A 15,872-nucleotide genomic window follows, 5' to 3' on the forward strand; every position below is an offset into this window, starting at 1 on the left:
CTCCAGTACCTCGCCCAATTTCATCTCTGAGCCTAGACAGTGGACACTGGTAGGCTATTTTACCACAGAGGGCCTCACAGCTGAGTCTAATCCTGTGTCCATCTGATATCCATTCATGTGCATTTTCCAGCAAGAGTCACTTTCTAGTGGCTAGGCGCAGGGTCCTTGGCTGATCTTAAGTGCTAAAGCCGGGTTCGGGGCGGGGTGGCAACTGAGGCTAATTTTAGTATCCCAAATACTTCCTGAGGTAAAATCAGCTGACGGAGCACAGACCAGGGATCAAACCCAGCACCTTCTCTCTATATGGTTCATTATACAATTCACGAATCGCCTGAGCTATAGAAGCAGCCAATTTCAACTGGTGCTTCTAAGTGGGGCCCACTGAAATCGAAAAATGTAATCAGCACAATAGGAACGAAAGCTAGCTTTAAAAGAAAAATTCTGAGTGCTGCTTTGAGGTTAGTTTGTAAACAGAGCCCAAGTTCACATTGTCCACATTGTCCGCAGGCTTCGAACCCTGGTCAGTTTGAGAGTGACACAGACGTCCTGTGGCAGCGTGGTCAGCTTCCCGACACTGTCTTCCACCACGGCCGAGTCGGTATTAACACAGACCGTCCTGACGAAGCGCTGGTCGTCCATGGCAACATCAAGGTTATGGGCTCTTTAATGCACCCATCAGATGCTCGGGCAAAGGAGAATATCCAGGAGGTGAGTGGAGGGCGTCAGCCAGATGAAAGTTAACATGATACATCGGGTTATGTTGTAGTTAAATTGAAGGGGTGTTTTTATTTCTTAAGTAAAGGTATGATTAATCAAATTTCTCTAGAGGATGGTGAAGTAAAGAAAAGTCATTGAAAATAATATTTGTTTTGGAATTGCTCTCGTGTGTCTGTTATCCACTCGATCCCACCTTTGTCCCTGTCTGACTTAGACAGACTGGTGGCAAACTGAGCTCAAGCTAAGGGAGGAATAGTCACTGGGAGAGAGAGAAACTCAGAGAGTGGGCTACCCCAGGCCACTCTCACACTAGTTCAATGAGAGGTCTCCCTGGACAGAGGTGTGTTGGGCAACAAAGCAAAATACTGCAGAAGCTGGAAATCTGAAATTAAAACAGAAAATGCTGGAAACACTCAGCATGGACATGAAGCTGCGTTCGGATCAGTCAAGGCCCTGTGGGTGGCGGAGCGGGCCCAGGGGCTGAGTGGCCGGGTCCTGCTCCTACTTCTTGTGTCCTTTAGATTTGAGGTTAGGATCAGATCAGCCATGATCTTATTGAATGGCGGATTAGGCTCGAGGGGCCGATTGGCCTACTCCTGCTCCTATTTCTTATGTTCTTATGTTCTTATCAGGCAGCATCTGTGGAGAGAGGAAGGTTGGGTTAACGTTTCAGGGTGATGACCTTTCGATAGAGCCAGTAATGGACTATTTCACTCTGATGAAACAGTTGGCATTTCATTTTGCCAGCGTTGAGATGTGTAGTGATCAGTGACGTAGCTGAGAACAGATTTCAGTTGGCACACCGGCCGTCTCTGTCACCTCTCCGAATGAAATTCCTAATTTGTTGGCAGTTTTCTGCTGTGGGCCCTGTGCCCACCCAGGAATTGGAGTCAGACTGTCTCAAACTCAAGGATATATTCATCCTATCAGTGGCTACAAATCCAAGGGTGAAAGCATAGTGTCTAATCCACTCTTCTATCCAGTTCTCCAACAGAAATAGAGCACTTTCCATTTTACCCAGCATCCACGTCAAGCAGGGTCCGCTTTTAGTTAGATAGAGAGTCAAGCTCCCTCTACACTACCCCAAAAATGTGCCACGCCCCAAATGCAGAAGAGGACTCCATTGCACTCGTCGTCCCGTTTTCCACATCAGCCATCCTTTGGCTTTTCTGAATAAGATTGCCAATTAATGGCAGATTTAGGGATGTTGTGTGCTGTAGATCCATGTTCACCAGAAACTGGGCCAAGACTGCCCAAAGTCATTTCATGCAAGAGTCTTCAGGCCAACAGACAGAGGAGACTTTCATTCCATCAAATGAAAAGAAAAAAAAACCTGCACATGCTGTAAATATACCGCAGGTCCATCAATATTGTTAAGTGAAGGAGCAGGTTATTGTTTCAGGTGTAACCATGTGTGAGGTTACACTCGAAACATTAACCTGTCTTTTCTCTTTACAGATACTGATGGACCTGAGATGTATTTTTTGTTCTGTCATTGCTTTAGTCTGGGTTGGATTTGACCCCAGTGTCCAGATGCAAAAGGCCAGTGTGTATCCATTGTCCAATCCAGTCTCCAATTGAACAGTTTTCCAATGTTATTGGGTGGTGAGAGACACTGCCTGAATTTCAAAGATTTCATGCGACAGACTTGATTTTTTGGGAAATTTGGCTTCACCTGTTTTTTTCTGCCGATGCAGGTGGACACCACGGAGCAGCTCAGGAGGATCACGCAGATGCGGCTGGTCCAGTACCAGTACAAACCGGAGTTTGCTGCCACAGCAGGCATAGAGAATGCATCTGAGACAGGTACGTGCCAATAGATTGGAAAGCGGGTGGGAAATAATTGCAGTAAGTGGCCCCACGGTTCCTCATGGAGCCGGGATCCCAGGCTGGACCTGTCTAAGTGGGCGAGTAAGTGATCCCCGGCCTTCTCTCTTACTCCCTAGCAGCTGACTGACACCAAGGAGCAGGTCACCCAGGCCGGGAAATGATATGGAACTTGTCGTCTGGGTTTTAAGTATACAAGGAGGCTCTTCAGATGGCTCAGTAAGTACTGAGCCGTGCAAACTGGGCACCGTCCAGGTTCAGTCTTCAGTCTGTGCTGAGTTAGCTGATCTCAACCGGAGTCCCAGTTGCCTCAGTGCCCCTGGAGGGAAAACTAACCAAGGTTCCTGCTGCTGATCATTCCTGCTGGGATATTGTGTGAGTGTGTATGTTATCGGAACCATAGCTGAGCAAAGATCAGTACCTTCAGGAGGGGAGAAGAGAAAATTTGGGTGGGGGGGGGTGGGGTGGGTGGTTGGGTAGAAGAGGCTGTGTGATGGAACATACCAATCCTGCACCTGACGGGGTCTACATTGTGCAAGCCCTTAAATGAAGGATAGCAGTCTATAACATACCAGCACAATTCCCAATTTCACCCATTTCTTCAGCCCTTCAGCAGAGCAGGGAGAGGAAAATGCTAAAAATTCTGTCAAGGTGATTTTGTTTTTTTAACGTCCTAATTTTTGCGATGTTGATACATGATGTGATTTCCCATTAGGTGTTATCGCACAAGAGGTGAAGGAAATTCTTCCCGAGGCGGTGAAGGAGTCAGGAGATGTGGTGTGTGCCAACGGAGAGACCATTGAGAACTTCCTGGTGGTTAATAAGGTAGAGTGCGCCCTCCGCAGCTTGGACTGGAAATAACCAGGAATCCGATATTGTTCCAGGTCCCAGCAGTTGCCATTTGCAATGCAGTCAAGCTTTTCGCCAATTAAAGAAGTGGGGAAGTGCTGAAAAGACAAGCTGAGACTCAGTTACAGGAAGGAAGGAAGATCTTAATTTTGTTTTTGTCCGTGAACCATAGGCGATCAGTTATTTGTTCAAGTATTTACATTAATGTGAAAGGGCTGTTTTAGGTACTGACAGTCCATGGCATGTATGATACTGTGGAAATCTCATCTGTGAAAGGCAGCAATGGGTGGGTTGAATAGCGAAGGCTGTGCGGTTACTTAACTTACCATTTGGGTGAGATTTTTGCAGAACATTTCCTTCGGAGATTATACAGATTGGAGCAGCATCCGGCCTAATATGTCAGAAAGAGCAAGTTTAATGGGTCATGCTTTGTTCCTTGTTTTCTTTAGTGTTTAACTATGCAATACCACTATACTTGTTACAGTGTAATACTTGATGGGTTTAAGTTTCATCTCTGTCTGTTATCCTCCCTGTCGCCCCCCCCCCCCCCCACCCCCATCCTATGCAGGAGCGGATTTTCATGGAGAATGTAGGGGCTGTCAAGGAACTTTGCAAGCTGACCGATAACCTAGAGACACGAATCAACGAGCTGGAAACATGGAGTCGGAAACTGGCCAAATTGAAGCGACTGGACAGCATGAAATCCACAGTCAGTGGGGGGACACTCAGGTACTGGAATGCAGCCGGAACATTGGGAGATGAGGGGAGGGGTGCTACATCTGCCAGTCTGACCACATAACATTATTCAGGTTTCTGTTTTTCTCAATCATAATATACTGACTGGTTAACTGGGTCTACAAGTGGAGGTCATCAATGCGGGGGTGAATACTGCCTACAGTCCCCACATGTTAGTATTTTACCACAGTTAGAAGTTTTGAATTGAGAAACCTAGCTGAAGAACCGAGGTCATCGTGCAGGACACTACCAAAGTTGATAAGACTAGGTGAGAAGGTGGTGTAAGTCAGGAAGCAGTGATCAGGTGGCACAAAGCTTAAGTTTCAAAATCCAGCAGACTGGAAGAGGGGGGTAAGACTGAAGGAGGTGAGGACTTTGACAGTTTTGTGGTAGGAACCAAAAAGGTGATGGAAGAAGAGAAGATATCGAGGGAAATGATTACAAGGAGGGGTGGAGAAGAAAATAGAGGCCGAGCGAGAGATTAAAAGAGAGACTGGCAATCACTTCAGAGTACTGGAACACCCTTTTGGGACTTGATGGCCTCGCTTTTCTGCTCCCTGATCTCTGATTTTTCAGCGAGTCTGAAGCAGATGGGGCCAGGAAATTGCTTGAGAACGTGTTCTGCCACCCCCCGCCCCCCCATTTCACACTCATTGGAACCGACGACAATGATTGCCAGTCTCTCTTTTAATCTCCCGCTCGGCCTCTATTTTCTTCTCCACCCCTTCTTACAATCATTTCCCTCGATATCTTCTCTTCTTCCATCACCCTTCTGGTTTCCTACCACAAAACTGTCAAAGTCCTCACCTCCTTCAGCCTTACTCTCCTTGAAAATACCTTTTGGTATTTTGGTGGCTGCGGGGGATCCTGCCTCCCGAGTGCTAATGACTCCAAGGCTGGAAGATCGGGTTGGGTCAGGGCCACATTTCCACTGCAGGGAGAGGTCCTGCCCCCTCCCAGACATGGGTGCCAATCAAAGAAGGGCAGAATGTCTCTGAGAGAGATCGGTGGTACTACCTAGTCAGTACTGGTTACTGGGAAAGTTAAAAGTGACACTGCTTTCCTGTCGTGTGATTTGGGTTACAGAAATGTTGGTGATTAATGCTGGAGATATGAGGCAGCATCTGTGTAAATTTTGTGCTCTCACAGCCTGCCTCATGTGAGAGACCTGCACAAGGATAGAAATGACTGTCGGCGATGTTATACGAATGCTTAACACACTTGTGTCAAATTCCTCCCTCCACTATTTTAATGGAGCCATTTACGTGCTTCTGTTAAAATAACCAAGAGGGGAATTTGATACGAGCGCATTCAGTGTTTGTATGGGAGTAAGCGACAGAAGTTTGAACTCAATATGTATCTTACCTGTGTAGAGTATCCTCTTCATTTCCGATAATACAATCCTGGCTGCACGACAGGACAAGGTGCTATGCGGCCTGTGTCTGAATGAACTGATCTCACCCCATGACACGCTGGCAGTGCACCAATGGCGCTGTAGATTGCATCTCGGACACCAGCAGCACATAAACGGCAGCTGGTGCCTACAGACAAAAGCACTTTTGGCAAGGAGATGGGGGGTAAGGAGCATGGTGCCAGAGGGACCTTTTGAGACCCGACAGGTGAGAAGGAGGCAGGTCGAATGGCCCTAGTGCCTGGTCAAGGCCTTTCAGGAAAAACAATTTAAATGGGGTTTCCCCTCAGGGAGCAGCCCTAATTTGAATAGGTTTAGAGACCTAAACAAACCCAATTCACCGATGGTGCGCGGGCTCTCAGAGCTCTCTGCTCTGCCTGGCTGCTTGGAATGTGCTAGGCACATCGTGCACGGAGTAGGCCTCAGGCCTTCGCACCCAGTAACACAAAGAGTCAGCCCCTGATGCGCTTCAGCACAATGGGCACCAGTCATCAGATTATCGACCCCACTGTGTGTTCCTTACAGAAGAATACACCTCTGTGAGCTGTGCACTTAGGAAATACTTCTGTTTATTTACAGCCAAACTGGCAGTCATTTTAGTCGGGCAGGAAGTGGGCCGCATAAGAAAAGGCCCCCAAAGGTCGGCAATAAGGTACGGATTCATAAAAATGGTAAATGATTTAAATTTTATCTGTCTGTTGGACGTCATCTCTCCCTCAATCATTTGTTTGTGTCTATTCAAATCCCACCGTGGCAGTTTGAGAATTTGAATTCAGTTTAAAAATCTGGAAGTAAAAAGCTGGTAGTGACTATGAAACTGTCGGATTGTGGTTAAAAACCCAATTGGTTCACTAATATCCTTTAGGGAAGGAAACCTGACGTCCTTATATGTGACTCCAGTCCCACACCAATGTCTCTTAACTCTCCACTCAGTTGTATCAAATATTCCAAAGATTACAACCCTCTGAGTGAAGAAATTTTTCCTCATCTCGGTCCCAAATGGCAGACCCCTTATCTTGAGTATATAACCCCTAGTTCTAGACTCTCCAGCCAGGGAAACAGCCTCTCAGTATCTACACTGTCAAGCCCTCTAAAAATGTTATACATTTCAATGAGATCAGCTCGCAATAATTGTCGACCGTGTCAGTGATGGCCACATCATGAGAACGAATTTTTGAAAAGCAGGCTTTGTTTCTCTTGCACCTCTTTTCCAGTATCTCCATCTCTCTCCATTTTTCTGTACCTCTGTCTCTATAGAATAAATATATCTCTATCTGTTTCTGTTTAGTTCTACCTAACCCACAAATTATTTCTCATTGAGAATCTGTTCTGAGGTTAAAGGACTCATTTCACAATGAAGTTTCAGGCATGTAACAATCCTTCTAATTGGGTAAAAACAGTTGAGCTTCATTTTGCATTAAAGGCTTTCATTGGATCCCATCAGAGCTGCTCCTGAGAACTTAAAAACAAGTTGCAGACAATAATGGAAAATAAACTCAAAATAACCAGCCCCAGAATGTATTGTGGCTCATGAACAGAACTGCTGGTCTTTAACTTTGATCACAAGTTCCATTATAGTGGTTGACTTCCTTTCTCATTTAATGGCTATGGGTAGAACATAAGAACCTAGGAGCAGGAGTAGGCCATACGGCCCCTCGAGCCTGCTGCACCATTCAATAAGATCATGGCTGATCTTCGATCTCAATTCCACTTTCCCGCCCGATCCCCATATCTCTTGATTCCCTTAGTGTCCAAAAATTTATCGAACTCAGTTTCAACGACTGAGCATCCACAGCCCTCTGGGGTAGAGAATTTCAAAGATTCACAACTCTCTGAGTGAAGACATTTTTCCTCATCTCGGTCCCAAATGGTCGACCCCTTATCTTGAGACTATGACCGCTAGTTCTAGTTTCCAGCCAGGAGAAACAGCCTCTCAGTATCTACTCTGTCAAGACCTCTAAGAATTTTATATGTTTCAATGAGATCACCTCTCATTCTTCTGAACTCCAGAGAATATAGGCCCGTTCTACTCAATCTCTCCTCATAGGACAACCCTCTCATCCCAGGAATCAATCAAGTGAACTTACGTTGCACCCCGTCTAAGGCACATATATCCTTCCTTAGGTAAGGAGACCAAAACTGTATACAGTACTTCAGGTGTGGTCTCACCGGATCCCTTTATAATTGTAGCAAGACCTCCTTACTCTTGTACTCCAATCCCCTTGCAATAAAGGATAATATACCATTTGCCTCCCTAATTGCTTGCCGTACCTGCATGTTAACTTTCTGTGATTTGTGTACAAGGTCACACAAATCCCTACGAATACCAACATTTCTTAGTCTCTCACCTTTTAAAAAAGAACTCCCCCCCCCCGCCCCCCCACCCCGCCACATGGCTCAGTGAGTAACATGCATTGCCTGATGTGGCTATACAGGGCAGAGGGTCCCAGGTTTATGATTTCTGGTCTCTGTTGCGTTAGATGACCTCAGCAGTTTGTGTGATACAATTATCCTCAGGGCCCTGGGAAAGGGGGGCAAAATTGAGTCAGCATTTAATATCCTGTTACCCCGGCTTGAAAACACATGTGTGGGCATCAGATGAAGACACATTTGGCTTAGCTTTGTCACCAACCCGAGCCAAATGGTCCGCTGATGCTCAGTATCTGAGCTTACACGTGAAGAATCGAGATTTGGGCAAAGTACTGGAGTGTGACTGGTGCCTGAGGAAGCCATACTACAGCTACGTCAATGCCTTCTAGAGAGATGGGGAAGAAAATTGGAAAAAAGGTCCCGGGTGCCAGAATCTCTCCTGTTAGGGCCACACAGTGTGTTTGACACCAGCTACATGAGTTTTCAAATTGTCTGCAATTATTATTTAGGTGCAAGTATCCTGTAACACAGGCAATCTCCCAAAGATAACTCTTGCGTGTCTCCATCCCCAGGCTCATTCTAACCCAACAGAACAAGGTTGCCTCAGCCAGAGGTTCCTCCAGGGCACCATCATTGCTCTTGTTATAATCATGGCGTTCAGGTAAGGATTAAGGCTGGCACTTGCAATGCTCAGATCTAATTATAAGACTAATGAATGCCTTGGTAACGTGTCCTGCAGCATTCCAGTGCCAGAAGAGCCTTGTGATATCACTGAGAATGTGTATGTTTTTAACACTGTCCAGTCTTGGCTCACCAGCCCCATGAGACTATGTTCCAATCCTGTGGATACACAGTCACAGTTATATTACATAGAACACAGTGAGTTCTTCTATACTTCACAAACCAAAAACCACACACCCTCCCCCAATTAAGCCACATCCCCTGATATACTGCAGGGTCCCGTATTCCAGCCCGGATATCCTGCAGGGTCACATATTCCAGTCCTGATATCTCACTGCGTCCCACATCGCAGCCCTGATATCCCACAGGGTCCCACATCCCAGCCCTGATATCCCGCAAGGTCCCACATCCCAGCCCTGATATCCCGCAAGGTCCCACATCCCAGCCCTGATATCTCACAGGGTCCCACATCCCAGCCCTGATATCCCACAGGGTCCCACATCCCAGCCCTGATATCCCACAGGGTCCCACATCCCAGCCCTGATATCCCACAGGGTCCCACATCCCAGCCCTGATATCCCACAGGGTCCCACATCCCAGCCCTGATATCCCACAGGGTCCCACATCGCAGCCCTGATATCCCACAGGGTCCCACATCGCAGCCCTGATATCCCACAGGGTCCCACATCCCAGCCCTGATATCCCACACGGTCCCACATCCCAGCCCTGATATCCCACAGGGTCCCACATCCCAGCCCTGATATCCCACAGGGTCCCACATCCCAGCCCTGATATCCCACAGGGTCCCACATCCCAGCCCTGATATCCCACAGGGTCCCACATCCCAGCCCTGATATCCCACAGGGTCCCACATCCCAGCCCTGATATCCCACAGGGTCCCACATCGCAGCTAACTCCATCAGAGAAGACAACAAGGTTGGGAGGGGAAATTCATGCATTCACGTAATATCCGCAACAGATTAAAAACAAATTGAATTTTATAGTTTTGTGACAACATCAAACTCACTGGGTGTTTTTCGTAGGGGAGGGGTAATTCTTTTCAAACACAACTTCGTTCAAAATTAATTTAGAAAAGTAAATAATTTATTTACTTAGCTTCATTTGTGACTATAACATGGCAATAGCTCATTATGTTTATTATCAGAAAATGGACAATTCCTGTCTACATTTACATCCCCCACATATCGTGATTGTTGCTTTAGTTTTAATCAAGGTAGTGCAGTGATAGTCAGTATTGCTATGTTGATGAAGCCCCATTATCTGGTGCAACATCTCATACTCTTTTGAGTCCTCTCAGAGGGAGGTTGCCCAATCTATGCCAAGTTCTGCTCAGTTTGATGCAGTGGACTCGCATCCACTGAGTCTTTCCCAAAATCATTTTATTTAGTACTCCGAACAGCTGTCGGGGGTGGGGGAGGACATTTTCGCTCCATCAGACTGGGGCGGACTTGAAGCTAGGTTCCAGAGGTGAAATCACGAGTGTTTAACCCACTGTGACACTCACTCCAACACGACAGAGGATATCTTCAGCTTGTCTTGTTAGCCATTGAGAAAAAAACATTGCCTCCAAAATAAAATAATTTATACTACCATTTTCTGAAAACTATAAATACTGGGCTGTTGAGTAATCTTGAAACATGCTAGAGACATCCAGTGGCAGGAGTAATGAACTTTAACCCAGAGTAGGTCTGCCCTAAATTGAGTCTTGAACTAAACTGGTCTCTTTTTCCTCATCAGTGTAATATCCATGTCCACCCTTTACGTGCTGAACTTGCGCAATGACGATGGGGCAGATACCGATGGGTAGGTGGATGGAACTTTGAGTCTCCAGAGCAGTGAGATAAGTCTTTAGACTCTCTAGTCAGGAAATACCTGAGCAGAAAGATCCAGGGAGACCAAGATGTTTGTTGCCCTTTATGGATTCATGATGTGTTTCATGGAAATCAACGTGAAGTCTTGATCAACTCAAGGTCTTTAACCTTGGTATTGAAATGGGACAATGGATGATGTCAGTTTTTGCCCTACTAGTTTCAAACATGGGTCTACCTCGACCATCTCTTAGTTCCAGATCTCTAATGTAAAACAATGCAAATATTAGTTAAACTAAAGCTCTCACTGTTACCAAGTTAGAGTCAAAATAACCACGTCAACTGGCACTTTCCCTTTGAGGAAAACTGTGAAAAACCTGTGAGACTATCAAAAGATTGGAACCTTAAAAGGTTGAAAGTGACATCCAGGCCGCTTTTTATTTGTGAATCATGTATTGATGTGCTGTCCACAACAAGTTTTTGTCTTATTGTGTCCCGTTGACTCTGGTACTCGACTGTCCATAGCTCTATGTCCCTAACTAGAGTTTAAACAAAAACACTGCTCTGGAACTCTACATTGAAAGTTATTTTAATGATGTATTAATTCTTCCTGTGTCTCTTTATCTCTCTCTCTTTCTTTCTCCCATATTCATGGTCACCTATCTATGTCCCCCACTGGCTTGTCCCTGCAGTATGGTCACCATGACTACAGTCTGCATTATCTCCTTTACAGAGAACAGGGACATCAGTGACTCTGGGAGGAGCTTAGTCACTGGCCATCCTAGTATGGCTGTCTGTACCTGGAATCTACATCGGCCTCTTTCCTTTTCCAGGTCTGCTTTATTTAGTTTCTGATTTGTAAAGCTGTCATTATGGCAGATCATAGACTCAGCAGGTGTGAGGGATCCTGCTAATTATGTCCTCATTCAACATAAAGTTGGCTCTAGCTTGGGGTTGGTGATCACACTGAACGTGAGGTGTTTTTATTTTAAATGTGATGGCTCTGAGTCAGAAGCTTGTTGGTTGAAGTCCCATTCCAGGACTTGATCACAAATCTAGGCTGACACTTGAGCGCAGTACTGAGGGAGCGCTGCACCGTCGGCAATGCTGTCCTTTGGATAAGATATTAAACCGAAGCTCTGTGGGTTCAGGAGGATGTTGAAAGATTCCCACGGAAGTATCTGCAGAGCGGGGAGCTCTCTTGGTGTCTTGGCCAACATTTCCTCAGCAAATAACACCACCAAAAACTGATTTACTGGTGATTTTCTCATTGCATCTTGTGGCATCTTGCTGTGTGCAGAATGACTGCTGTGTTCTACGTAACAGTCACTCCAGTTCAACATAATTCATTACATGCAAAGCACTGAGAAGATAACATATAAATACAAGTCTTTCTTGTTTCTTTCAAATCCTCCCTAAAATGGTCAACAAGACAGAAAGCAAAACCATCTGTAGTGGGACTCGCCCTCCACGTTTGTCTTTGAGAGCCACCCCTCCCCTCCCCCCACATACACATGACCAGATTGTCTTCAGGTGCCATTTCCCAATCCCCCACATGAGCACAGTAGCCCTGATATTTGCAGGGAGGGAGCCGGGGAGGAGGGGGGGGGGGAGAGGTTTAGCGGCCATGAAACCCGGAAATACGGGCTTCCCGGAGGCCCTGCCGAATTTAAACTTTTGGACTCCATTTCCCGGCCGTAGCCAGCCAGATTGAGAGGTTGTCGAGCAGGTAGACCCACGGCACCAAGCCGCAGCCGGGGAATGGAGAGGAGGGAGAGAGAGAGAGAGATCATAGGTGGGAGGCGGAGAGATCATGGGGGGGAGGGGGATATCGGGAGGGGGATCCAGATAAATCAGTCCGGGGCTGGAGAGATCACGGGGAGGAGGGGGGAGGGGAACGAGGACGGCTGATCGCGGGAGGAGGCTGATCGTGGGGGGTCTGATCGTAGGGATCCAATCGCAGGGAGGTTAACAGGTTTGCTGGGAAACCCAGCCCACAGGCATTAAACCTGAAACACAACTAAAATGGGAGGCACGCAGCCTCATTAAAATATTTAAATTAGGGACCCGCCTCCTGAGAGCAGGTTATTTGCCCACGCCCCCATCCCGCCTCCATTAAAACCGAAAGTTGGAAGCGGGTTGGGGTCGGGTTTCCTATTTTTAACCCCGCCCGTCCTGGGGCGGGGAGGGGGGTTAAAATGACCCCCATTGTCTTTGAAAAACCCACCTTTCACATGAGGGGAGTTATCTCTGCGAGATTTTGAAGGGATCTTCTTTCGGGTTTGGAGTGGGTTTGATAACTGGAGTCATGGGTTTCCAGTTACACCTGTCTTCACCAACAGGAGCAACAGAAGTGAGTGAAGAAAACAATACCAGAAATCTCGACTCCCACTGGGCTCCCATTGTCCATGAAAATTCTCTCGATAATCTGGGACACAGATAATGGAAGTGCAGATAGTTGAGGTTCCGCTATAAATGGGCTCAGCGGGTTATTTAGTTTAATCATGCACAATTATGATAAACGTGGTCTAATTATTCTTTTTTTTTGATGTGCAGACAAATCGGTAACGTCAACCCAGACTCAACCTCGACAGAAAATCATTGGCCGACACCTCTAGGTGCACATGGCACAATTGCAGCTCAGGAGCCGGGTAGGTTAAGCCCATCTGACACCAACTGAAGCTGAAGTTGGGACCTGAGAATGAGGCACTATAGGGCCGAGGTTTTGAATGCACGATACTGGAGCTTTGCCGCCAGGAACCTGTATCAGGAACTTGTGGGCAAGCTCCCTATAACTTTCTGTTCGTTAAAATTATTGGATGTAAAATCATGCCTGTGATTTCCTGATATGTGGGCGAGGCCTCCTGCTGTAAGTACGCATTCTAACATCTATAACATCTTAAAAGTCTTGCATCTAATACACACACTCTGTTACACTTCCTACAACATGATTCTAGCACACCTGGCAATCACACCTGAGTAATACCTGTAAGTACTTTTAAATTGAAAACAGTCACACCAGGGTCTAACACCTAGAAGTGCTTTTAAACTAAGGATGTAATAACAGGGCACTTAGAAAATATCAACGGGATTAGACAAAGTCAACATGGATTTATGAAAGGGAAATCATGTTTGACAAACCTACTGGAGTTTTTTGAGAATGTAACTGGTAGAATAGATAACGGAGAACCAGTGGATGTGGTTTATTTGGATTTTGATAAAGTCCCACATAAGAGGTTAGTGTGCAAAATTAAAGCACATGGGATTGGGGTAATATATTGGCATGGATTGAAAATTGGTTAACAGACAGGAAACAGAGAGTAGGAATAAATGGGTCTTTTTCGCGGTGGCAGGCAGTGACTAGTGGGGTATCGCAGGGATCAGTGCTTGGGCCCCAGCTATTCACAATATAGATCAATGATTTGGATGAGGGAACCAAATGTAATATTTCCAAGTTTGCTGATGACACAAAACTAGGTGCGATCGTGAGTTGTGAGGAGGATGCAATGAGGCTTCAAGGCGATTTAGACAAGTTGAGTGAGTGGGCAAATACATGGGCGATGCAGTATAATGTGGATAAATGTGAAGTGGATAAAAGTGGATAATACAGAAAGGCAGAGTATTATTTAAATGGTGATAGATTGGGAAATATTGATGTACAAAGGGACCTGGGTGTCCTTGTACACCTGTTACTGAAAGCAAACATGCAGGTGCAGCAAGCAGTTAGGAAGGCAAATGGTATGTTGGCCTTCATTGCAAGAGGATTTGAGTACAGGAGCAAGGATGTCTTACTGCAGTTATACAGGGCCTTGGTGAGACCACACCTGGAGTATTGTGTGCAGTTTTGGTCTCCTTATCTGAGGAAGGATATACTTGCCATAGAGGGAGTGCAGCGAAGGTTCACCAGACTGATTCCTGGGATGGCAGGACTGTCGTATGAGGAGAAATTGGCCTGTATTCACTAGAGTTTAGAAGAATGAGAGGGGATTTCATTGAAACATATAAAATTCTGACAGGGCTGGACAGACTGGATGCAGGGAGGATGTTTCCCTTGGCTGGGGTCCAGAATGAGGGGTCACAGTCTCAGGATACGGGGTAGGACAATGAGATGAGGAGAAATTTCTTCACTCAGAGGGTGGTGAACCTGTGGAATTCTCTTCCACAGAAGGCTGTGGAGGCCAAGTCACTGAATATATTTAAGAAGGAGCTAGATCGATTTCTGGACACAAAAGGCATCAAGGGGTATGGGGAGAGAGCGGGAATATGGTATTGAGATAGAGGATCAGCCATGATCATATTGAATGGCGGAGCAGGCTCGAAGGGCCGAATGGCCCACTCCTGCTCCTATTTACCATGTTTCTATGTTTCTAATTACTTCCTATGTTTGCCATTAAACTTACCTTCAAACCTCCCATAAGAACATAAGAAATAGGAGTAGGAGTAGGCCATCTGGGGTTAGCGCCTCAGGATCTTCTACCTCAATGCCTTTTTCCCGCACTATCCCCATATCCATTGATGCCTTTAATATCTAGAAATCTATCGATCTCTGTTTTGAATATATTCAATGACTGAGCCTCCACAGCCCTCTGGGGTAGAGAATTCCAAAGATTCACCACCCTCTGAGTGAAGAAATTTCTCCTCATCTCAGTCGTAAATGGCCTACCTCTTATTCTGAGACTGTGACCTCTGGTTCTAGACTCCCCAGCCAGGGGAAACATCCTCCCTGCATCTAGCCTGTCGAGCCCTATAAGAATTTTGTATGTTTCAATGAGATCACCTCTCATTCTTCTAAACTCGAGTGAATACAGGCCTCATCTACTCAATCTTTCCTCATATGACAATCCCGCCATCCCAGGAATCAGTCTGGTGAACCTTCACTGCACTCCCTCTACGGCAAGTATATCCTTTCTAAAGAGACCAAAATTGTACACAATACCCCAGGTGCAGTCTCACCAAGGCCCTATATAATTGCAGTAAGACATCTTTACTCCTGTACTCAAATCCTCTTGTAATAAAGGCCAGCATACCATTTGCCTTCCGAATTGCTTGCTGCACCTGCATGTTAGCTTTCAGTGACTCATGTACAAGGACACCCAGGTCCCTTTGAACATCAACATTTCCCAATCTTTCACATTTAAAAAATATGCTGCATTTCTGTTTTTCCTACCAAAGTGGATAACTTCACATTTTTCCACATTATATTCCATCTGCCATGTTTCTGCCCACTCACTTAGCCTGTCTATATCCCCTTGAAGCCTCTTTGCATCCTCCTCACAACTCACATTCCCACCTAGTTTTGTGTCATCAGCAAACTTGGAAATATTACACTTGGTCCCCTCATCCAAATCATTGATCTAGATTGTGAATAGCTGGGGCCCAAGCACCGATCTCTGCGGTACCCCACTAGTCAGTCTATCAACCTGAAAAAGACCTGTTCGTTCCTACTTTCTGTT

General features: G+C 46.0%; 1 protein-coding gene across 1 annotated transcript in view; it reads left to right on the plus strand.

Moving 5' to 3' along the window:
* The window catches only part of myrf (myelin regulatory factor), a 277,298-nt gene that overhangs the window by 233,418 nt on the left and 28,008 nt on the right, over positions 1 to 15,872 (plus strand). Inside the window, exons 13-20 of the mRNA XM_067993584.1 lie at positions 508 to 708; positions 2,415 to 2,523; positions 3,260 to 3,369; positions 3,962 to 4,122; positions 6,119 to 6,191; positions 8,482 to 8,570; positions 10,349 to 10,414; positions 12,976 to 13,070. Coding sequence (XP_067849685.1) covers positions 508 to 708; positions 2,415 to 2,523; positions 3,260 to 3,369; positions 3,962 to 4,122; positions 6,119 to 6,191; positions 8,482 to 8,570; positions 10,349 to 10,414; positions 12,976 to 13,070 — 904 coding nt within the window. The remainder of the gene's footprint in view (positions 1 to 507; positions 709 to 2,414; positions 2,524 to 3,259; positions 3,370 to 3,961; positions 4,123 to 6,118; positions 6,192 to 8,481; positions 8,571 to 10,348; positions 10,415 to 12,975; positions 13,071 to 15,872) is intronic.

Source organism: Heptranchias perlo, chromosome 12 (assembly GCF_035084215.1).
Source record: "Heptranchias perlo isolate sHepPer1 chromosome 12, sHepPer1.hap1, whole genome shotgun sequence".
Classification (NCBI taxonomy): domain Eukaryota; kingdom Metazoa; phylum Chordata; class Chondrichthyes; order Hexanchiformes; family Hexanchidae; genus Heptranchias; species Heptranchias perlo.